General features: G+C 34.3%; 1 protein-coding gene across 4 annotated transcripts in view; it reads right to left on the reverse strand.

The window, feature by feature from the left end:
- The window catches only part of AGMO (alkylglycerol monooxygenase), a 198,693-nt gene that overhangs the window by 79,067 nt on the left and 93,975 nt on the right, over positions 1 to 25,651 (reverse strand). For all 4 annotated transcript variants that reach the window (XR_004781078.2, XM_035562512.2, XM_035562511.2 and 1 more), the window contains exons 6-12: positions 22,414 to 22,480; positions 20,829 to 20,894; positions 20,616 to 20,695; positions 19,352 to 19,486; positions 18,638 to 18,754; positions 10,232 to 10,314; positions 8,993 to 9,098 (exon numbers count right to left, since the gene is read on the reverse strand). Coding sequence is in view for 3 of the 4 variants with exons in the window: in XM_035562512.2 (XP_035418405.1) it covers positions 8,993 to 9,098; positions 10,232 to 10,314; positions 18,638 to 18,754; positions 19,352 to 19,486; positions 20,616 to 20,695; positions 20,829 to 20,894; positions 22,414 to 22,480 (654 nt within the window). In the remaining variant the exon portion in view is untranslated. The remainder of the gene's footprint in view (positions 1 to 8,992; positions 9,099 to 10,231; positions 10,315 to 18,637; positions 18,755 to 19,351; positions 19,487 to 20,615; positions 20,696 to 20,828; positions 20,895 to 22,413; positions 22,481 to 25,651) is intronic.

Genomic DNA, 25,651 nt, shown 5'->3' on the forward strand with positions numbered 1-25,651 from the left:
ACCAGTTGCTAATCTTCTTTCATCAGGCAATTTTTATTTAGCATTGACAAGAAAAGGAAATTTTAAGACATTCTCTTTGACTTGCGTAATATTGAAATATAAAAAGAAATACAGTATTTTTGCTTTCTCTAGATTCCCTGACTCTAAACATCACAGAAAAGAGAATTCATACAAAAGAATGATAAAACAAGACGGTAATAAAAAATAAATCACAGCACAGATAAAGTGAGCAGTAGATCAATAAGTACTATCTAGCTAGAATTTAGCATGCAACAGCCCAAACATCACAAACCAGTTTTCAGTGGTTATTTCAGGTGTTACTAACAAAGAGAGTCTCGATTTGTGCTGTTTTTCCTTTGATCTTCATTGAAAACTACTGTCAAAAATGGACTGTGCAAAAATGAATAGATACAAATCCAATAATCAATTTTAATAAAATATACTATAGAATGTTTTAAGTTAATTTGTTCTTTCCTAAATACATGTGTTTATTTGGCTCTCCTATAACTTATATTACAGTCTGATTCTGTGAGTCCCACACAGCCATTATATTCCCCAAATGCCAAATATTCACAGCTGCCATGTTCCATTTACTCCTACAAAGTAAAATAGGACACTTACAGGAGGAATAAACTTGTACCTCCACCTCCCTTGCAAGACATATACATTTGGGTAGCCCTGCTTTGCCTGCCTTTTCTACAGTTAGGTTTTCTCTATTTAAATCTCATGCTTTTAACACTAATGCTGTTTTAAAATTTTAAAATTTAAAAATGCTTTTTACACTAGGCTTGTTCTTTGTGGCCACCTTGTATCTGCCAAACAGAGATTTATTCTGCATCAGAAATAGCTGGCTTAATTAAAGCTGTCATCTCCTAAAAGCTAATTCGATCCTTCTGCACGTTGTGTTGAGGATAAAATTCAAACTAAGTCATCTGCCTGCATGTTGTGTTGAGGATAAAATTCAAACTAAGTCATCTGCCTTCATGGTCTTGGTAATATAGGCACAGCTCCTCTCTGTTCACAATTAGGACAGTTCCCACCTGCCAATTACAATGGTTTTGGTGGCAGGCTATCTGATTTTGGCAAGAACTCTACTAAGAAGTTTTCCACATTAGGTAGTCCTACTAAACACACCGATACATGAGAGTTCTATAGGTTAACAACAGCTATGCCACAGAGCCAATGCACACACTGGCCATACGTGGTGAGGCTTGGAGGCTCCTTTCTCCGGGGTGCTCTGCACAGTTGGGGGACGCAGTCTGATGCATGCATTCAGGAGGCATCTTCTGCCTCTCCCCCAACATGTGCATGAGTAGGGAATCTCAGCAAGTAAGCCAGTGCCTCTCACTCCTCTTACCTTTGCCTTTGTCCCGTTATGTTATGCTATACCTTAAATCAACTTTGAACATAAAATAAGTAGGAAAGTACAAACTGATCACACTGGCTCTGTCAAACAACATGAACCTGCTCTGACTGCATTTGCATCACCCCTACAGAATCCAAAGCAGGCAAGGTCCACCCCTATGCCTGCCTCTCACTCTAGTTTACGTACTGCTAAAATAGTAATGCAGAGATGCCTCAGTGCACGCACAGATGACTATACCACAAACAAGAAATCCTCCAAGAGACCTCTCACTGAAAGCACTTTTTTTTAGGCTGATTTTTTACTTCTCTTTAAAGTGAGAAAGATAATAATTACAGTACGGCTTCCCCTAATAGTGCTACCTCCACAGGATAAATCCAGGTATGAAACCAATGTATTTGTGTGTTAACAACAAAATTGCTGTTCTACTGGAGTCATAATTGCACAGACACATATACCCATGTGGAGTAACTCAGTTGTCACCGGAGATTTATACGAATGAAGCAATTCACTGCTATGGAGAAGATTTCTATTATAATCCATGTGTTATTATGATGCAGAAAAGAATGCAGTTTGATGGGGTTTGTGGCATTCCTAGCTTTTAGAAAAATTATGCTTTGACTTATGAGCCAAACCAGTCTGCAATGCAAATCAGTGACAATGTGCATGAAATGGCACAATTTCATCTTTAGGACACTCAGATGTATAACTGAACATTAATAATTTCATTTGGCATGACTTATCTTTGAAATGTAAATGTTGCATACAGATACAAGACAATACCTAACTGCTTTGGACTCAGAATGGTCATAAAATAAACTTTAGAATTATCAATGTGAATGTTACCTTTCTATTTACTTATTTAGCAGTAGCTGAAAATGAAATGTAAAATTTTCAGACAGTATATGTCAATGTGTATATTTTTTGCACCTTTGCTTCATCTTTGACTACACACTTCTGATTTCTATTAAGTATGACTACCTTCTTGTCTTGTCAAGCAATTAAAGTGACAAAAGTAATAGCAGATGCCTCTTTCATAGTCAAAACTACAGCAAGCAGGCCATAGCTTGCATTTTATTACAACCAGTCTATACAGCCTAATAATTGCAAGATAATTGAAAAGATCCTGATAATAAACAACCGGTTTACTTTTTTCAGACAAAATAAATATATAGCCCAATTTGGGCTTCATTTTAACGACACATTAGATGGTTTCCAACTTGTCTTGATTTTTGTTTTATTTTATGATTGTAAATAAACCCTGGAAAATTCCTTCCCCGATTTTACCACCTGAAACTGCAGCTGTTGGCTGACACTATCAAAGCCTCGCAATTCCGAACTCACGTGCAAATCTCATCAAGTGCAGACACTTCTAATTGATTCCAGAAGTTTTTCTTTTGCTAAGATCAGCGGGCAGAAGAAGAATAATGAGCAGCTTTTAAGCAGAGGGGGAGGGTGTTGAGCTCAGGGAGTAGAGATTTTAAAAGCTCCAGCTTGGCTGCTCTGCCAGAAATGCGGAGCAATTTTACGGTCAATTGGCCAAAGCATCTGGAACTATACATCATAGTCTGCAGTTGATGGTGGTGAAGCCGTCTCTCAAACTGGCTAAATCTAAAATCAGTAACGACTCTGCTGTCACACCTAAGTGGAAACTAACTTAATCTACTGCCAGATTTTACTGTGACTTTTTCTAAGGGACATTATTCCTTTCAGGGTAGTTGTCAGGAATATTAAAAGTCCAGTCCACTGCGTGGTATAGCAGACTTTTCTGAATGAGTCTAACATAGAAAATACAGATTACAACTCGTGTTTATTTAATTCCATGTGTGTTGACAAGGCTTTTTATCATAAGGCAGTAGTTTCCTTCTATCCCCAGCTTCATTTCTAAAATACATTTCAAATACGCCAGCCAATCTAGTTAGAGCACAGAGACTGCCTAAATGCTGAGGTCGTAAATCATAGCATAGGGCATGGAGCTTTCACCTTAATGGAAACCAAATATAGGATATGCTGCACTTTGAAATGTGGCACAGATGATCATAATGAGCGACCAAGGAAAAATGCTACAGAGCAGAAAACTATCGTTGATGTGGAAATAAGTTCTTATGAGTAAATGTTTGTTTTAAGTCAGTACTCATAAGTCAATATTCTGATGCTGGTAAATTACACTAAGAAACAAGTGAGGTAACAGCAAGTCTTTGTATGATGAAAGGAGAAGTAAGTTGTGTGGCAATATATCACATTAAGAAGGACTGCTGTGGAATGCAGAGTACAGTGCAAATCAGTTCTTTAATAAAGAGATATTATGTATTTCATCCAGACAAATTAGCTGATATGCTTGTAAGAAATACAAGAATTGCACAGAAGACCAGAGAAGCAGTCCATTTGCTACAGAATACTGTCTCCAAAAATGTTTGGAACAGCTGCATCTACAGAGTTTAGATATTCTGGAGGAGTAAATAAATAATTTGACCACAAAGAAGTTCATTTCTGTTTTCATTGGTTAATGGTTGAATTATGCCCTGCAGCACAAGACTCTATATATCTTCTGCAGTTGGTTATTTCTGTCATGCGACACATGCCCATGAGAAACAGAAAACAAGTACTTCATTTAAAATATCACACAGGTATACATCCTCCCTTTTTCTCTCTTTTCCCCAGTGAAAGTTGTCCCAGATCTTTATCCTTCCAACCCGTAGGTAAATACATGACTGCAGATGCTTTCATAGCCAGGCAGCCCAGGAGGCTGCAGTGTAGAAGGGGTCTGGATGAACAGACTTACTCTCAGATTAAAAGACTTAGCCAAAACAAAGGTAAAAGATAAACAAGAACATCAAAATAGACATCTGTATTGTTCTCCAGCTCCTAGATCCTAGTCCTTTAGCTTAAGAGTCTCAGTACTGACTTGCTACTACTATGTGAGTTGGTGAAAATATTCAAGACAAGAGTTCCAACAACATGTCAATGGCTCTCATTTCTACTCATTGCTCCTCATTAGTATTACTGTCAAATAACAGCCAGTGCTTGACCAAAATCAGCTCATGGAATATGCTGGCTGATGCCAAACCAGAGCAGTTGGATGGAAACTCTTTGAAGAGGTGTACCATCATCACAGATTCATTTTTAACACACATATTGTGCCTGCTGAACTGTCACATAACTGAATGCACAAGCAATGTTTTCTGCTACCTCCAGGTGGTTAGGAGATCCCAGGCCCAGTCTGACTAAAAAAGATTTGGCATTAGTAACACACATGATCCTCACATTACACAGGCATGAAATAATCAGCATAAGAAAACTAACTAGTATAGGATGTTGCAGCACAGACTGTTGAACAGAAACACATCAGCCTCTCAGCTTGCTGTCTATATCCAGTCAAATAGAATATCTCTGTCCTTATCACCAAGGTATCCTGTGACCTCCACCCAAAAAAAGAATTTGCACAAGATCTAAGTTCATCAAACTCATGTTCCTTAAACACCACGTCTTTCAAAAACCAAAACAAACAAAAAATAACAACGCAAAAGAACAGAGAGCCTGCTCCTTTTGCATAACCATCAATATGAAATATATACAGCACAAGGAACTGAAAATACATGCTGACAAATGTGCAGAGTTCCACCTCCCATAAGAAGAAACAATTACTTTTCTAACTCTAGTAACTTCTAATCGTTGTCTTTGCAAAAATGGAAGAACACCAAGAGAGAACTCTCTTGGAAGGGCTACAAATATAATAGTAATGAGAATTATACATTTAAACAATAGGAACAACTAGATAATTTTCATATTGAACCAAGACTAGTAATCACATTATTTAATATATAATTTCAAAGCATGGAATATCACATTTATTAGTGCTTGAACACAGTAAACAATCATAAAAAGATTACAGCTTTACCAAAAACAACAATTCTTCTTTCTTACCCATCTTTAGCTGCATTTTACTTCCACCTTTCATTGTTCTTACCATTACAAAACTTTCTTGCTCCAAAGGAGGTTGCATCAACTGACTTACATGAAGATAAACCTTTGGCTGCATTAGTCAGAGAAGCCTGGTGACTGAATTAGCTGGGTAGTTTGGGTGAGGCTGGAGCAAGAGGGAGGAGCTGCTTCTCCTGATGGAATTGCAGGTGTTGGCTGCTTTTTTCACAGCCACCTGTGCTAATTTAAGGACAAAATGGGAAAGGCTCCCTTCTTCTTTTCTCTGCTCTTCTCTCCTCTCTCTCCTAGTTTTCTCTCATTTCTGTATTTTCTTTTTCATTTTAACTCGGTAGGTCTTCCTCCCATGCTGTAGTTCTGATAATTGTTAGATGTGTTTATGAACTGCTCTAATTCACTAAAATGGCAGAAGGCTATTTGCAGGACTAGGGGTGAGGCAAGAATGAGTTAAGAATTAGCTGTTTGTATCATTGGATTTTGTGAAACTCTCCACTTAGATGACTACAAAACTGTACCTTCATCAAATCCCATAACAGGCAATCATTTGAAGTTTTAATCACTTTTTTTTTTAATAGTTAAAAATAGTATTTGCTTCTGAAATCTTATCTAGTGGTTATAAAATATTAATGAGGAATGCAAGTTTATGAAGAAAAAGGTCACAAGAAAAACAATATGTACTAACAGGAGTCACATAATTTTTCACTAACAATTCAACATAATGTATGGAAAAAATTGTTCTTGCACTTTTCTGCTGTGATGTGCATGATTAACTTAAGAATGTTGGGACAGAATTATTTGTTAAATTCTAGACACACTGAGTACTGCCATCATGCCTCTTGCAGTTTATTTTATTTTTCTTTATCCCTAAGTGCACTAAAATGCACATATATTAAAAAAAAAAAAAAAGTCAACATAAATTCTTTTACATGGTGTCCTATATTCATTATTATTGTCCATGAATATTGGACTACGAATGAATTGTTTTTTGGTAACAAATAAGAATGATGAAGTAAGAAGAACATTATTTAAATATATTACTGACCATAAGTACTAAAAATGTAACATTAAGAAGATCAAAGTCAGTTAAATTTGAATGTATATTAAAGATGGAATATGTATAGATGGAGGAAAAGAAAGATTAAATAAATGGTTTATTTCCTACCTCTCAAAAATTGCAATTGGATTTGAAAGAGAAGTAGAGCAAAGGAAGTTGAAAACCAAGCAGATAAAAATTACCAGGAAAAATGCAGAAAAAATTTGCTTATGAACCTCACAAGATGTTCAGAGTTATCTACACTATTATGTTTAATTATGAAGGGTAGATAACCTCTCTAAATGTTAAACAGAAACAATTTTTAGGAAAAATTTTATATGTAATTTCCAGAAAAAAAAAATCATTATGCTTTCTAGTATCTGCTGATTCAAAATGATCACATCAATAATAATTGAAAATATTAATATTTCAATACTTTTCAACATTAATTGAAAAATTTATAGTAGTTTCCCTACTGTTACAAGAATCTTTTCTTGTAAATACCATTATACCAATACTGCTGTCCATAGCAACTTTCCTACCCTGAATCCAAAAATTGAATAATGTATTGACAGCACATGAGCAAAACCCATGACAGTAAATCAGTTATTTAAGATGGGAGATTTTTTAATGTCATCATAAACATCACTAAAGCTTATTAACATTACATTAAATGCAACTCTCTAGCACTAACATATTGGAATTCTTCAGAAGCATTATTTATTCTGGTTGCATTAAGAGCAAACAATTTGGAAGACACCTATTTATTAAGTATTTTCAAACAAAACAATGTGAGCATGTTTCTCCTGTTTCTCATTTTAAATGAACTACCTAGTCAGTGCCAAACAAGGCACTAAAAAGAGTCACAGAGAAGTACAAATATAAAGAAGAGAAAAAAAAATACACAATAAATCAGAGGAAGGTACCTCTGAAAGAGGGAACGGATAGGGAGGGCAAAAAGGTTAAGATTTTAATGACAGATACAAATAAAGAACAGAATAAGAAATATTTTATTTTCTTCAAGACAGAATAGGAAACTATCTAGCTTCCTCCAAACAATAGAAATAACCTGAAAATTTTGCTCCTACTCCTTTCATAGTAAGAGAGCCATTCATGCATATGCAACTCAGCAAGGCAATAAATACAACTTTTTTTTTTTGTAATTTAGAGGGTATATTTAACATATAACTCTTCGCAAATTCAGTTAGAATACCTTAGTACCTAAAGTCAGAGCTAGTACTATAGAATTAATTGCCAAAGTCTTTTGAAAGACTTTGAAATTCCATTTGAAAGTCCATTGAAAGTCTTTGCATCAAGTCTATCTGCTAGTCAGTAAATCCTAAAAGCATTTTCCAAAAGATATTTAAGCAAGTAAAATCTTTAAAATATCTGCTGAGTTCTGGCAGACTCTTATCAGAGGAATTCAAGAACTCTGATTTACACACCAAGTTTTGACAAAATAACAATATTGGGGAAAAAAATAATTCTTGATTAGTGTCATTTGTCTGGCTTTAAATATTGTCCAATAATTATTGTTTCCTGTCCAAAGAAAAAAGAAAAAAAAAAACCTACATAAGTACAGTGTTTTTCTTCCATTCTCCTATTGCCTGACCTCAGAGAAAAGCAGGAGAACCAGCACCACTACCAGAAATCTATTAGAAAAGTTATCAGCAGCTATTAATTTTGGAGCTGTTTCAAGTCAAAAGAATCCTTTTGAGTTCCACCAGTAATAGGTCTGATTCTTGATCCTTATTATTGATTTTATTTTTCTGGTTTTAATCCAAAGGTTAACTTTCTGATAACAGTTCTACTAGTCTAGCAAGGTTCATAACCTTGTTGACAACCAACTTTGCTGCTGACCAGCAGTAGGTATCTTGGGAATGTCATTCAGATCAGAATCATAGTAATGATTCAGTGTTATCCAACTCAGATTATATTAAAAGAATTGTTTTAATATGAATTACCAATTTTGCTGGAAAAACAGAAACAAAAACAAAAACCTACCAACAGTGTAGATTAAAAAGCAAAAGTCACAAATAGGATAAAAATGCGTCCTATGAACACAAAAATAACCATACCTAATAAGATAAAAGGTCTATTTAATCCAGTATCCTATCTTTATCAATGGCTAAAAGTCTGTTCCTGATGTACTGTATAAGTACAGAGTGATATATTTGGTATGTAAAACTTTTCCAGCCTCCAAATTTCTTCAGATTTGTTCCAGCGAAATGTGAGTTAATCAATTCAACTTCAGGAACAGACTTCTGGTATTCCGGTCAACCCATATAGCAATAATACAGTATTTTTGCAAGGACATATAAAGAAACAGTTTTCTGACTTTTTTTCAACGTACATGGGCTGTAGCAAAGAAAACAATAATTTTCTTAAAAGTAAATGGCAGAAAGGAATAAGGAAATAAGAAAAAAAAAACAATATTATATTCAAATAAGGTAATAGAAATAAAGAAACGAAATGTAAATTTGTAATGTTATCATTTTTTTTCCTAAAACAGAATGAATCATAGAATAGCTCAGATTAGAAGGGACCTTAAAGATCATCTAGTTCCAAACCCCCTGCCATAGGCAGGGATGCCATAAAAATAATAACAATAATAATATAGGATCATCAGTATAGATACTTAGAAGTTAATGTCTTACTTCATATGCACAGTCCAACAAAGAAAGCTGATTCCTTAAGTAGCCAAGTTTGTATACACCTAAGAAGACTGAGCAGCGGATGATTTCCAGAATTCCTGCTTTGGGCCTAAGAACAAGAAATAATTCATGTTAATGTTCTATCTTTTCTTCTTTGTTAACTTGAGTGAAATAGAGGATGTAAAAATAGTCTGTGATGTCCTGCACTTGCATCAAGTCACTTCTCTTAACCTTACATTTTTACAGCATATGAATTTTACGTTCAGCTAGAACACTAAATTTGCTGTGAGAATACATATATGCAAAGAATATATGTGAACTCACACAAGTGTAAATGTGTCTTTTGAAAAATTACAACAGCAAAATTCTGAAAATTGCTACCTGAATAGCTCAGAATCTTTTCATTGGTCTATTTCCGTAAATTTCTACTAATTCACTTTACTAAGACTGTTAATACAGATCTCTGGTATATTGACAGACTTTTACCCATCCTGAAATAAACTTTCAGTAGATACAAGCAAAAGGTATTCCTTTCTGAGAAAATAAAATAAAATAGAAAAAATAGTAGGTGCAAAAGAAGGAGTGGCACAACAGTGAAGGTTCTATTACACATTTCTATTTTAGCAGGGCAAATAGTTTCTCTGTAGGAAATTGTAGTTGTTATTTACTTTTCTGTAGGGTCACAGTGCCTATATGGACTACTTCCTTAATGTACATCTCACTGAGCTGTTGTTTTTCTTAAGCTCCAATTTGATTTGAAACCATAATGACTAAATTTAGTCTAAAGTCAAAGATTTAGACTAAGGTCTATCCCTCACATGAGTTTGAGTCTAGTCTTAGCTATACCATGCACTTTTCATATACTGTCAGCCTATCTGCCACCCATGGCATGCTACATGGGACGGACACAATATGTCTGAGCTTAAACGGCCTTGGGCCAGTCTTCAAGCCATTTTGGCATGCCAAAATCTCAAAACCAGAGATAATGACCCAACAAATGCTAGCAAATTTGAGCATATGAGCAACCAGGGCTGCAATATAAATATGGCCATTAATTGCTATTGGAGCACTCCTAGTTATTGGTTATTTGTGTTATCTTCTAGTCAACAGATAGAAACATATATGCCAGAGTACATCTATAGTTCTTTATCAATACATTTTTTGACACACTTGAGATTTCCATATAATAACAAATAATGCTTAAAAACAGAAGAAAAAAAAACAAAAACTTTTGTCTCTTGCCTGTTCTCCATAAGAAATCCAAAAGAGGTCAGGGACAGAATGATAAAGAAAATTCTCAGCAGAATAGTTCCCTGTGATAACACCTTCAAAAAAAAAAAAAGTAGAAAAATATTAATTTAGACTAATTTGCTGAAGAGAAACTAAATTTAACAGAACAGCTTCAGCTTCCTCACTCAGTGATGTTAATGTCCACTCACTCACTTTTGATGTAATTTGTTGTTTTATTTTACAAAGATTTTCAGTAAACACCTTTATAGTTGCCACTATTTCCAAAATAATAATTAAGATATATCCTTCTGTACTATGTGTTTTCCTGAAGTTACTTAATTCCCTTATGCCTTTGTCCAAGAGGAAACAGTCATATCTCTAAGTTAAAACCACCTCAGCCCTGTTCTTTTTCTTCATCTTACGTTACTGTCTTTACAATTGCTACCTATGAATCCCAATGAATACAAAACAAGCAAACATAAAAAAAAATATATATTGGTGAGACTAAAAATTCAAATGATGTGACAACATAACCATATTTTAACAAGAAACAACACTGATATTACAAGAAACAACATTGATATTGTCCCTTCGTGACAACTCAACACTTGTTTCCCAGTTCAGCAAAACTCTTCAGTTCATACCATTGACTTTAATCAAACTTAAAACTTTTAAACTTTAACATGCATTTGGACAAATAGCAGCATGAGGATTTGTCTTTAACATTTACATCTAAGTTATTTTGAAAAGCCTTTGTTTTTTTCACTGAAACAACAACAATACAGAACTAGTGGATTTTGCTGAGTTATAAGGAATCCTTTCTAGTTTGAATAGCAATAAGTTTTATGAACAGCATCTTGTACTTCAAGATTATAGGCATTGAAAAAATAAAAATCTGTGAATGTCTGCCTTAATTTCAATAAACTCCACTTTGTGACAAGCCCACTTTCCTTCAGTGGTGGCCCCTACCTCTCAAAGAGATCTAAGGTAAGTATCTGTGAGTGTGGGAGGCCACAGGAGAATAATCTCAAGTTTTACAGCTGTGTGAACTTACAGTGCCCATGTTTGCAAAACACATCAAACCATACTCTCAGGCTGGGTAGGGTTCTGTTTTAAAGAAGAATCACAAGCACCTACTTGGATATCCTTAACAAATGGTAACTGAACAAAGAAAACAGCATCCCAGTAACATGCACACTAAACAGCAGTCTCAATAGTTTACAAGCCAGAACACACTTCTCACAAATGACACCTGTCAAGTCACTCTATTGCACAGATTTATACAAGGATAGATCAAATTCATTACTGGATTGCTCCACTTGCAGTCCATTCCATCCTTCATTATGATAAACTTACAAAACCTCAAACTGATGATTACTATTGTTGTCTACTTAGATGAAGACTTGAAGAAAGGATACACTACACTTTTCTTACACTCTTACCCTGGGCATCTGCTATTGGTCACCACAGAAGACAGGATATTTCTAGAATCCAAAAATTCTACAGCTCTCCTAAGGTTAAAAGATTTTCTGTTGTTAACATGAAGCAATATGCGTTGAAGTGACAAAACTTTTCATTTTTTTCTTTTTTTTCTTTTTTCTTTTTCTTTCTTTTTTTTTCCTTCTTGTTATAAAAATAAGCACAGACTCTATTTAAGTTTAATAAAAAGAGTAGTTCTTAAACTGATCATCTAGCCACAGTAAGTTCAACTCCCACTTCAGCTTCCTGTAAAAACTGGGTCATACAAAAATTCAAGAAGTAAAGCAAGCAAAGAAAAACATGATTTGGCACAGACATAAGGGAACTCACCCATAAATTTCTTAGAAATGCTTTGTTATGTTTTTCAATGACTGTTTCTTGTCAGATAAAGGAATTTGCCAGGGAACTGGGACTGGAATTCAAGATTTTTTCCTCTTTAGAGACTGTCCTCACTTTTCAGTTGTAGAATTGCACCTTTTTTTAAAACCAGTCCTGGCCAGGTGGGTCTGATTTTGTTTTGTGTTTCCAGTGCAATGCACTAGCTTCTACAGACTATCTTTAAAATGTCCCTAGACTGATAGGGCATTGTTCTGAGGAAAGGAACATAAGGCCTTAGGTAACAAGAGAACTGAATATCAAATACAAATTTTGAGGATGCCATGTAATTTTTGAAGAGTTCATGTAGCTGCTACTTTACAATATATGGTTAAAATCACACTTTACAGAAAAGGAATGATCTCTGCAATGGTTTTGAAAAAAAAATGTTAATGTTTGTCTTCAGGGAAGGACCCAACAGCACCTGTTGTGAATGAATATGAGTGTCTCCAAGTTCCAGTTTTAAAAAGCTGTGTATTTTCACACTTTTCTGACCTTCCACTGTTTCTGAGTTGGCCAGCATTAGACAAACAGCTAAGTCCTAGGCATCTGGGTTTCCTTGTTATTCCAATTTCAGAAAACTAAGGTGCTGATTAAGTCTACCTTTCTTTAAATAACTGGAGTGCCTAAAACCCTGTTATTAATTTAAGCTTTCTATGTACTCAGTGGAGAGAGTGCATTTACTGAATGATTGTTTCTTGCCATTAGCTAGAAAGTAAGCATAGAGGTGAAAGTAGGTATAGCAGGCTAAACTTTCCTAGATTGAGCCTTGCATTTGAGTGGGTGATAGAAACACTTCTCCAAAATAGACACATTTTGGGCATATTTTTATTGGTGTTTTCTCTCAGAACTTCTTTTTTTTTTCCTTCCCTAAAAGATATTTCAATTTCCATTTCTAAAAAAGAAAACAAACAAACAAACAACAACAAAAAAAAAACACAAAATAGACTCTCAGAGTTAACATCTTTGCAGGAAACAATAAATTTTTTTATTATTCATTTTTGGTGGATTATTCATTTTTGATGGATTTTTATTCATTTTTGATGGATCTTGATAAGCTTGATAATGTTGACACTGTAATATAGTAATTCAGATTGCAGCTTTCTCTCCACAATGAAATAAAGGAGTGAATTCAAGAATTTGGACCATGAACATGCAAACTTCACTTACTCAAACAGTCTCTCTAAGACGTGCAAAACTAGAGCTTGAAATTATCATTTGACTCACCAAATTTATCTAACCACAGAAGAAAAAAATACACAGATGAAAAAATGGAGACAAAATGAAAAAATTGAAATTAAGTTTTAAACATGGATTAATTTCCATGATTAATTAATTTCTCAGGTTCCAGGAGAAAAAAAAAAAAAAAAAAGGAACAGAAATACATTTTAATGTATATCAATAGAAGCAGAAAAACAACTGAAATAATCTTACGATTTAGGAAAATAAAATTCAAATATAAACAACCTTTTATATTTTAGGTTAAAATGCTATGTGAGGTTCTTTGATTATTTTGAACTACCAGAGCCAGGTATGACCATATTTTATGGATTCTCTTTTTGAGGTCAATTTCTGTTTATCTCCCTTTTCAGACACTCACTTCAGAACCACAAGATTTTGAATGGTAGCCATTTATAAAATTTCTTATAGTTCAATACCATCTGTGTCTCAGAATGTGAAAGACTGAAGGAATCTAAAGTGCAACCTGCAGTTATTTGCAATCTCATCAAACTCACACAAATGCATAACAATGTAAAATCTTGGTACTGTGATGCAGCCTTCAACTTCCTAAGTCCTTTGCCTTCTGAAGGCTGAGGGGTGAGGCATCAAGCCTTACTGGGAACTGTGAAGGTAGAAGGTGTAAGTTACTCTTCACTATAGATACATGTATCATATTCACATGGAAGAAAAAAAAAAAAAAGCGTGCAATGTTTGTTCATTTGTGTCCTAGTCAAGGACTACCAAGAAACTTGCGGTGAAATCCACCACAATGCCATTTGGGAGTAGGAAGAGTAGGTATATTGTGGCAAATATAGAAAAGCTATCTGGAAACAGCTACAGTTTTGTGAGTTGGGGTCGAGCTCAAAAATCTCCACGAATCTTCTCCCAGAATATCACTATCCATCTTTTTTGGCTAACAGGCAACATTCTTAAACTATTAACAACCAACTAATGTTTAAAATAACAAAATAAAATAATATAAATAAAATAAAATAGCGTTATAATGACACTTCTTCATACTCAAGAGTCTTGGAGATATATTTGAATTTTGCTCTTCAGTTGGCTCTAAGCCAATGATGGCACTGGAAAGCAGATCTGGCAGCATTTTCAGCAATAGATATCTTGCCATCTAGTCTGTCTGCAGATTTACCCATTGGAGAAAGGGAACTGCCGTCACCTGAAGGAACTTTTACTGAAACACAGACATTTGGTGCAAGTTTGCAAACAGCAAACCAATCATGTGGCATACATATCTATTTATTAGTTTGCTTTCCTAACTTGCTCTTTACAGTTCCAGTGGTATAGTTACATACTGTCTTGATTCTCGTATTTATTTTCAAATTTGTATCACCCTATGAACTGGATGCTGGCAGCTGTGACATCCATTTTCTAGGCCTTACTCTACCAAAATCAACATTAGTCAGTAGATTATATCACTAAACTAAACCTCTTATATTAAATCTACACACTGCAAGTTGCACTGTGAAAAGAATGTGCTTTTTACACCTTTGTTAGTACTAGCATTTTCAACCCACTTAAACATTATTTGAATGGATGTATATATAAAATAAATGAATATTTATATACTGGAGTATTTGCATAAACAGAGAAGCCTGTTGGACCACAGTTACAAGTCAGCCACAACTTTGCAATGTGGTTATTGGCTGTAATCAAACAGAAAAAAATATTTTTGTTGGATTTTGATTCCATTGAAAGCTCTAAAAAATATTTTGGAGCCTTAAAAAGAAGGAGGGTTACAGAATTTTGGGAAGTTTACATTGCTTTTAACTGACAGATTATCACAGCATGTATATAAATAGAGAGAGAGAAAAAAAATCTGTTTAACCAAGGAAATATGCCTTTCCAAATGTGCATTTCGATGTAAATTGAAAGATTCCAAAATGACTTTTATATTTCAAAGGACTCAGATTGTTTTATTCCTACTGAAGAATAAATAACATGAATGCATTTTCTCATCCTATTCTCTTCAGTGGTTCAACAGAAAAAGATGTCAGGACATTTCATAATTTATCAGGTGCCCTGCTGTCATATATCAGATACTTTCAACATTCAAATGATGCATGTTAATACAATGCTATGGAACTTGTGTTCTTAGGTGTCTTTGTATGCATTTTATTTTAACTGAAAATTCCTAAAAAAAAAAAAAAAAGAATTCTTAGCAATATTACTTACATGATACTTGTTGATGTCCTATTGATTGGATATACTAATTTTGTTCTCAACTTTCAAGAGACCTATCTTATCACTTACTAGTTTTTGTCTAATTGAAACTGCTCTTATATTCATAGCTTTATAATCATAGTAAATGTTATAGTATCTATCAACAATAAAAAAAGACACTGCAAAAAGTGTTTAAGGTATACTTCACTTTGATTTATGTGATACATACAGTTCTGGAGCTATGAGACTTTTGCTTTGAATGTACTGCAGTTTTACACTCCTAGCACTCTCTCTGGGACTGATCCAAATCCCATTATTTCAATGAGCTTTGGATCAGATCTAGATGTGCAGAACTCAGAAGTATTTTTTTATTCTCTGGATGTAGTACAGATTGCTATATAGAAAATAAACACTGTATATGCTCTCCTGTGGAAAATATATATTTGTTCTTTCTTGTTTTGCTCTTTTTCTATGTTAAAAATGTAGGTCATTCAGACTGAAGGTATACAGTTGCTCTTTGCATATAGAGAAACTTAACACTTCTACAGGGCGTGAGACCAAACACTGAGCAACTGTAATCACTTGAGAAATGTAATAACTGTGTGCTGCATCTTATGGCTATTATGAAATGGAACTTATACCTAAAAATGAGGAAAACAGTTAGCTTTCTCCATTTATGGAGCTATGCCACAGTTATGACATAATTCATAGCCAGACAGAAAGTTCCAGTTGTATCCATAGACATTTCATAATTCAGTGTAGTGGAAAACTGATATTGAAGAATGTTTTTTGCCAAGTAAAGTTATTCATACACAAGCTTCCTTCTCATGACAGCTTCCTCACTATACTGTAGAGCAATGCTGGAACTCTGTCTTGGGACCAGCACTTTCTACACCCACGCCAAAGGTTTATGTCCTGAGATGAGGTGCTTCCAGTCCCCTGTGCTCTCCTTATCCTTACTGCCTTATTACCCCACAGTTTTCGGCAGAGAATTTTCTAGTTGTTTTGCTACAATAAGTTTATACATGGTGGATGTATACTTTTCCTCTCTGTATTTGCAAGAATTTAATGATCATCTGGGCTTTGGGTGCATTTTTCAACTTCCCTTATTACTATTCTTAAACAGCTGCAGTTATCAGCAGAGAAAATAATTTGGACCATCCATTTTTTCCTTCTCAGACCAGAAAAAATACAAAAGGAGAAAAGAAAAATTATGAAAAAACTCATGAACAGACTCCTTAGTTCTTGCCATTAAAAGCAGTATCAACAAAGTAAAGAAAACAAACAAGCAAACAACAAAACACTTGATTTGATCCCTAGAAAAACATGACTTGCTGATCATATGCAGGACTCTAGAAGCATATCCTGAAAATCTTGCAAAGGCTTTTCTCGATGTATGAACACTGGAATTCAGTGCATTGTACACCTTTTTTATTTGGGAGGTATTAATGCTCACCTTTGGATTAATTTCCTGTCTTCAGAAATTTCTCAGAATAGACTAAACTTCAGATGGTTTAGTAATCTCTAAATTCCTTGCAGTTGTGGTGTGACTTTTTATAGAGATGAACATGATGTGTAGAATATTTTAATGTTAATCAGAAGAGAGTTCCTGAGCTAGCTTTTGTGTTCTTTCGGAATGCTATATAAAATGCTTTCTAAACATTTCTCAAAACCAGCATTGTTGTACTGGTTTGATGTGCAACTCAGAACATGTCTAACCTAAACAAACAAACAAACAAACAAATAAATAAGTGGCCTGCTGCCATGTCTTCCATTATTGCACATAAAGACCCTTCTCATTGCCCTTCTTGCAATGGGATGTGAGAATTTCTGAGTTGAAACTTCAACATTCAGACAAGACTTCTGAAAACTTGGCAATACTTTGGAATCCTTTGAACATGTTTAGATACGCAAAATAGACTTATTTCCAGAAATCCGCCTGGACAGATTCAGACATGTAATTCAAGGCATCAGGGCACAGCAAGAGGAGCTGCTCCCCACACAAGTGGCATAGTGGCCAGCAGTAGTTCAGTGGGCTGGGCCATGGAGCCAGGGAAAAGGTCACAATCCAGCAAGGTAGGTAGGGGACAGTAATTGCCATTGGCCAAGGGCCAGAGATTGCTGGGAAAGCATGCAGGGATGAGGCAGGTCCACGGTCCAGCAGAGGCTGACAACCCCGGGGGGCCCTCAATGCCTTGACTGCAGGCCTGTGGCAATGTCTGTGACACAACAAAAAGACCGCTACTTAACCAAGCAGGAATGGGAAAGAATATAAGAAGGGCAAAGGACATTTTATTAAATGTATGGAGTTTGTGGTGGCTTTGGTAGGCTTTTGACTGATTTCAGGGACACTAGGTTTATGCATTCAAATTATGCTAGTTAACTAAAAGATTTTCCCTTTAGTAAAGTAGAAAGAGTTTTCAAGGAAGGAAGAATGAAAAGGTAGTTGGAAAGGTGTGTTAATATCTCACTTCTTGTAGGTGGAGAAGGCCTCAAGTGCACCTTCAGAGACCACACATAGGGTAACCGTGTTGTGTTACTAGCGAGATCCTGTCAGCCCAAACCCGTGGTGGGAAATAAGTCCCTCTCCCTGCACTTCTGTCAATGCTGTTGCACATTCAATACTGGAAGAGCAATTTGCCCCAAGGCAGTGGTCCGCTAACTCTGAACTCATGCTGAAGATTCCTACCTGCAAGCACCACAAGACCTTTGCAATCCTCCTTCTAAAGCTTGGACAATATTGGAATCCAGAAATGTGACCAACCTTGATATCTTAAAACCTATATAGCTTTAAGTCTGAGATATATTCTTCCTTTCATGAGGTCCTAAAACCTGAAGCAGACGCGTACCTTTTCTGCAGAACATTTATTATTTTTAATTGAATTGCTTAACTTAAGCACATGCATCTGTAAATGGTTAATAAAGTTATTAAATATTTTAATTAACATGTTAATGCATATATAATGTTATATTATTATATATTTAGCCATTTATTATTATACTTTTTACATACTTTATTTATGATTATAATAGTTAATATATGATACAGGCCTTAGAGTTTCTTTATTAGAGGACTTAGATTATGCTTTATTATTTAAATATGTCATGAGTCATATTACTGTCAGCATGAGATGCTATTACTCAAAGATATGAATTACTTACAGTCACAGTAGCAAGAAGGTCAATATACAGCTCCATTATCACTGCAAAATGCACTACTGCATAGCAATTAAGGTAAGCTGGTACTCTTGGGTTGAATGGAACTTCTTTTCCAGTGATCTGTATGAAGCAAAGCAGATAACAGCCTTCAACATTGATACAATCCAGCCTGATATTCCTTAGTATTCTTTGTAATTACAAACACAAAAGGGTTAAGGGACATAGATAATTGCTCAGAGATAATCTACCTTCAAATACATGTAATACCTAGTGTGAGACAGAATTTAAATATGTGTGCATGTATGTTCACAGCTGAAAGAAAAAGAGAAATGACCTTACTCTATAGAACTATTTTGGAAATCTCTTTAGGAAATGAATAACGAAAAGATAAATGAGAAGATACATTTTTTCCTTAAAATAAAATAAAATAAAATAAAATAAAATAAAATAAAAAATAAAATAAAATAATAAAATAAAAAAAAATAAAATAAAAAAATAAAATAAATAATAATAATAATAGTAATAATAATAGTAATAATAAAAAGTAAAACATTCATTTCCTTCAGTTTCTTTTCCCATTTCATCTTCCCCTATGCTTTATGACTGATAATTTGCTAATTTAAAATAGCATGTGTAGAGTTTTTAACATTGATCCAGTAGCATTAAGAGGTCCAAGTAAATTACACAAAACTGAAAGCCTCTGCATGTTATATTTACCACTGGGATTTCCTCAGGAAGGCCAAGTCTAGGTTTGCCTGGTCCCCAGCCTGGCCCTTTGAATAGGACAGAAAGCTTATTGCAAAATCCAGGTGTGGCCCAAAACGTGTTCCAAATATGAGCCAAGGGACGTAACTGAAAAAAAGAGCAAGTGATTTTTCAGTGTTAGTAAAATAAAATTTAGTAAAACATTATATTTTACTCATTCTTAGCTTTCAAATAAAAGGTTTTGAAAGTCTGTAAAGAGAATAAATTAAAAAGAGAAGTTCAGAAAACCTGACTGAAATAGGCAGGAGCTGTATCAGGCCCTTGGTTCATAGTGAGAATTATGATGACTTCTGCTCAGAGGAAATTTTCACTTTCTTGTAAGCAATCCATAGTATTTAATGGTATTTTGTATAGCTATATTTATGGTGGTTTTAAACTAGAATTTTGTTACTGGGACCTTGACATGATATACTATCAATTCCTAAATTCCTTAGCTTCTGTCTGGAACATATATAATTGCACAGACTGTGGCCATCCTTCCAGCATCCAGCCCAGACACCCCTTTGGGTAGAATCTCATTCACTGAGATACCTCATGGGGTATGAAAAGTCCCCATGAAGAAAATGGGGACTTATTTACTCCTCAGTCTCTGAGGTTTTTATGGAGAATTTTTATCCAGCTGAAGAGGAGCCTGGACCAAGAATTCCACCAAGAAACATCATACTAAGATTTTTTTCTTCATTTTTAAACTGCATTCAAACTGTGTTACAGCTTTTGTTGAAACCATGATATATAATGCTGTCAACACAAATCATTCTGTAGTATCTTGAAGAGGAAATATTCAATACAGATAAAAATAGATAGTAAAGATATCACACCATGGGATTATTTATGAAATAGTAGTATTTAGAGAAGACATAAACAACAGTGTTTTTTTTTTTCTATCTGTGCTTCTCTGCATATTGCTCTGTGAATGGCAAACTGGACATCATTCAGTGGGTAAATCACAGACCTGTTACATCTCCATCATAATTAGTTAATAATTTTACTGTATTGTACTTTCATTATGGCTCTACATGCTCTATATATGTTCAATGCAGCCAGTGGATTTTTTTTTTTTTGTAATGAAATAATTAAGATTAATAAATGAAGATAGATTAACTGACTTGCGCAGCAATACAGAGTTAACCTCAATTGTGCCTAAGAGAGGAGTTTTTCTGAACATCAGTGGCTGTTGAAAATACCAGTCAGTGATACAAACTGATACAAACTGCACCTGGAGCAGAATGGGTTCGAATGAATTTACTGGATGTGTTAAGCCATATACAACTTTAGCATCTTCTGCTTCAAATGTTCCTGAAGGAAAAAAAAAAAAAAAAAGAAAAGAAAAAAAAGAGCAACCAACAATCAAATTAAAAGTATACTTATTTTTGTTTGACAAACTAACTAAAGATAAGGAAGAACATTTTTGTTTGTTTGTTTTACCTACCAAATATCCTGTCCCAGATAATGAGTGTGCCACCATAATTTTTGTCAATGCAGTAAGGATTTCTGCCTGTAATGAAAATCATTGGCAAGTCATTCCATATATAAGAATATGTGTGACTTAAATATGAAGGGAAATCTTAGCATCAACTTCTAATCTAGTTTTAAGTTGTAGTAGGTTAGCTACCTTTTATGTGTCTATAAAATGTCTTTTTTCTTATTAGGCATATAACTCTCTTTCTACTCAGATTCAAATATACAGATCAAATGTGTCATATCCCAAATTTCTGTGAAATAAAAAGATTTATTTGGAAAGTAAATTTAGCTAAAATATATATTTAAAAAAGGAAAATTGAAGAGCAAACAAAAAAATCACCTCACCAATTTATACCTAAGCAAATATATACCAGATATATTTTTGCACAATCATCTCATTAATGGCTTTCGTCTGTCTATGTTCTATGTCATGTGTCTGATCCTGTCTTTATTATTAACTTCAAGATGATCCTTTTATCTATTTGCTAGGGAATGCATTTGTATATGAGCCATCCTATCAAAAGTATGAGAAAACCCTCATTGCTTACACTGCTTAAATACCCCCAACTTTACGGAGTTTGTTTGGAACAACTGTACAACACTTGATCAGCTCTGGAGTGATTCTGCTCAACTCTGATCGGGATCAGGCTCAGAGGATTAGTCTGGATTTACAGCAGAGCAAACAAGAGCAGAGTGTCTCCCTCCAGGATTACCAGTACTTGTGCAAATTTTAAGGATTAGACACTTACAGCACCACAGTCTTTTTAAAAAGTCTACAGTGCCATAAACACTTTACACACGGAGGATATAATAAATATTAATAACATCCTCTGTACCTATGACTGCATTTGAGTCTGTTTCAAATTATTTTGCTCTTCCATGCTGCTATTACATTTCTCCTTGTTATCTATGCACGCTGAATGAGCTAATGGCATCTATGAAACCCACTCTTATTCCACAGCTATGTTCATGGCATTTTTTATGATGCATTGGAGTTATTAATCAAATTTAGATGTTCAGTACTGTCTTTAATGGTTCTGAATATTGATGGAAAGTCATATCAGCTGCCATATACAAGTGTGAAGTGATATTTTTCAAAAATTCAGACAGTTGGAACTAAATTCTACTAAAACATTTAACAGCTCTACTTCAAAAAGAAAAACGTATTTTTGCATATTTAGTGTTTGAATTTGAATACAAGAGCATCTGTTATTGATCGATAAGATGATCATGTTTTAGCAGTCAGGGAAGTTGAGATATTTTTCTATCATTCCTCATATTTGCAAGTGTTTAACTACTTTGTTCAAAATCTTCAAATTATCTCATGTTACCTAGGCTTAACTTCTGCTCGGTAATTTATCTCAAATGTAAAGATTTAAAAACTAAATTTAATTTCTAAAAACATTTTTTCTTTTAATACTGTGCAATTTCTAACGTAACAAGGGCTATTTTTGAAGCAATGATCAAAATTAAAATTCTTGTATAAAACTAAAATAAAATTTTAAATCTTTTTTATTACAGTACAAAAACTGACCATGAGAAAAAACACTTACCGTGATGAACTCTGTGATGACTGGGAGTGTTAAGAATCCACTCCAAAGGACCAATATTGGTGACAACCTGGAAAACAAGTAACGTTTATATAAGTTTGAAAATACTGTATAAAATCAATAGGAAAGAGGGAAAAGAGGAGGATGAAAGGCATATAGAAGATTATTATCTTCAGGAGACTAGCCTCAAAAGATGAGAATGCAAATTTTTTGCCTCAACCTTTTCACTGTGTGAGCTACAATGATTTTCAACAACAAAAAGTGAAATCTAGTCAAATGAAAGTTAAATATATATATATTTTTTTTGATCAAGCATCATATTTTCTTTTTATCTTTTATTATTACTTCATGATTCTATACAGATCATTTCACTCACAATATTTATCTGTATCCATTGGCACTGTTCAAGTTCCAGTGTAAGTCTTTAAGACATGAACACTCTGCCTCACAAAATGGCTGGCACTGACCCAGAAACAACCACTTCTTCCTTCAGTACCTTTGACTGCTTGTCAATACCCTTCTTTTACCCAAGCAGAAGCAGCACAACAAACCTCATTAGGGAACTGATACTATTTTTTTTCTTTTAAAATCAGTTTAACTGGATCAGTTCCTGAATCTGATCCAATATATGAGCACAAATACATGAGTTAGAGGCGTAAGAAAGTAGCAGCAGCAACTTAGACCAGTATAAATTCATAGTGAACCTGCAAGCTAAGTCGATTCAACAGTACAAGAAATCCAGCCTTGATCCTTTTAGTAACAGACCAGAAAGTGTTGATTGCCATAAACTCACTCTAATGATTCAAGTATTGTCAGAAAATGCTGATGAGTTAAGTTTGTATGAGCAGGGTTTTGTGCTAAATGAGGTATTTGCCTGTATTATGGAGCCAGAGGAAAGCTAGCATTAACTTCAAATCTTTTACTTTGGTTAGCTCAATAAAAGCATGTGGATACCCAGACATAGCAACTATTCCTTAATCCAAAACACAGAACTATCAGTCAAAAATAGATGCAATCACTGGATGAGTAAAAAGTGTTTGTGGTCAGAATATATCACAAAATGGTATCTATTTGCCATGTCTGGTTATGACCATAATGTCTTTCAATTAAAAGAGAAATAATAAAAAATAAAATAAAATTAAAAAAAATAAAATACTTACACACTTATACCTTAGGAAACAAAACACAGAACCTACCACTTTAAAAAAATAATAATTATAATTTTAATACTCATCCTGTAGACATGAGTGATCTGTAATATATAAATAGAGATAATACTGGCAGGTAACACACTAAGTAGATAGGCAGCCACTCATTACTCACGAGAGCAGGCCTGTTCTTTTAAATAACTAAACATACAAAGATTTTATTCATATAAAATTTACTGATAAAAGTTCTAAAAGATACCAGTTCCATTTCTGTCTACTTTCAGTTCCATTTGTGCAAGAGAAAGTAGATCTGGACTCAAAAAGTAGACACAGGACATTTCATCACATGAATTTAAATCTTTGTGAATAAAGCAAATATAATAATTAAATGAATAAACAATTTTGTTTATATTTGCCTTTCATAACACAAAAATAACTTCTAATTATCAGGTTAAGCAGAACATTTTTGTAAAGAAAGGAGTATAGAAATGAGAAGATTCTTCAGACAGAGAGAACTGTAACATCTGGAGCATCTGTCTCAAAATCCTGCACACATTGGCTGGAAAAGCAGAACACTGGGACAAGTTTGTTTTGTTTTGTTTAAATCAGAAGCCAAGGACAACATAAATAGGGCCATTTGTATTTCTCAATACTCCCTCAAAATAAGTTCAAGCTTTAAAAGACCACCTAAAGGTGAGAAACAATTCATCATTCATGCTAGCTTAATTTCCCTCCTCTCTCAAGCAGAAAATCCCACTGTTTTAAACTACGTGAGATGTAACCACTAAATTAATTTAATGAGATGAATGTCTTGGATTGAACTACAGTCCAACACCTAAGAGAACAAGGATTTATCTCTCAGACTACACCTAACTTTGACCTACTTGGTTTCAGTATATTTTTAGCTAACTATTTAAACAACTTTTTTTTTTTTTTTGGTAAAAATAAACTAAATCTATGCCAGGAGTGCAGAGAATCACTAAGAGATAGCAGTCTTCACTTTTAGCCTACAGGTAAATTATAATAAAATGTCCTCAGAATGAATGCCTTGAAGTATTCAATATCCACCTGATTAATTTCATATTTTTAAATTAAAAGTCATTCTTCTGAAAGTTCATATAATACTTAGGTATGATGAAGTAAAACTTTACATTTTGAGCTTCCCTGAGGATCTCAGGAGTTTTAGTACAATTTTAAATGAATACTTCTGGCTAATCCTAGAGAAAGCATTTCCTTTGGAAAATGAAATGTGTCTCATCCACTTAAAAGTGAAGAGCCCACCATACAGTCTTTTCTGGGGATGGTGACAATTATAAGTCTCCTGAAACATCTTGCCTTCAGCATCATGAGTGATTGATGCCTGGGCCCACTTTGATTCAGCAAGGTTACCTCCATTAAGTGACATATTAGCTACATGCTGATAGAAATATTGTCTGAGATAACAATGATGACCACATGACTTTTAAGATCAGAGGTGGCACAGTACTCTGTACCTGACAAGAAAAGATCCAGCATGTTGAAATTAGCAATACATAAATCAATACTTTGGCTAAAACGCATCAAAAATACATTTCCATCAGATATTTAAAATGGTACAGGATGCTATTTCTAGAAATTTGCTTTGCCATCAGTAAGTTTACTCCTATATATTTTGAACATTTCTAAAATAGAAGAAAAAAGCTGTTATAACTGAAAAACTTCTGGTTCCAAAGGGATATAATTCATTCCAACGAGGAGAAATATATCACCTCTGGAAAGGTGGATTTTGAAGCCTCCTACAGCACCACGATGTGAAGAACATTTTTGTTGATTTTTGTTGAATTTTTCTATCTTCTGCCATCTTACCACAGGTAAAACTCCTACGAGCAGATCCTTCATCAGAGTAAATTGTGAAGGGTAGGATAATAAGATAATTTTTGCCAGGGAAGATTCTGTGCTCTATGACCCTGTTATGTGAGGCTGAAAGGAGCCTACTGAAATCACAGTGAAAGGACTGGACTTTGTAGGGATTCACTCATAACAGGATTTAATGTGGTGTAACAAGAGTCCACGTACAAACTTTGTTTCAGATCATTTTACTGGAAATTAGTTTC

This window comes from Cygnus atratus, chromosome 2 (genome assembly GCF_013377495.2).
Source record: "Cygnus atratus isolate AKBS03 ecotype Queensland, Australia chromosome 2, CAtr_DNAZoo_HiC_assembly, whole genome shotgun sequence".
Taxonomy (NCBI): domain Eukaryota; kingdom Metazoa; phylum Chordata; class Aves; order Anseriformes; family Anatidae; genus Cygnus; species Cygnus atratus.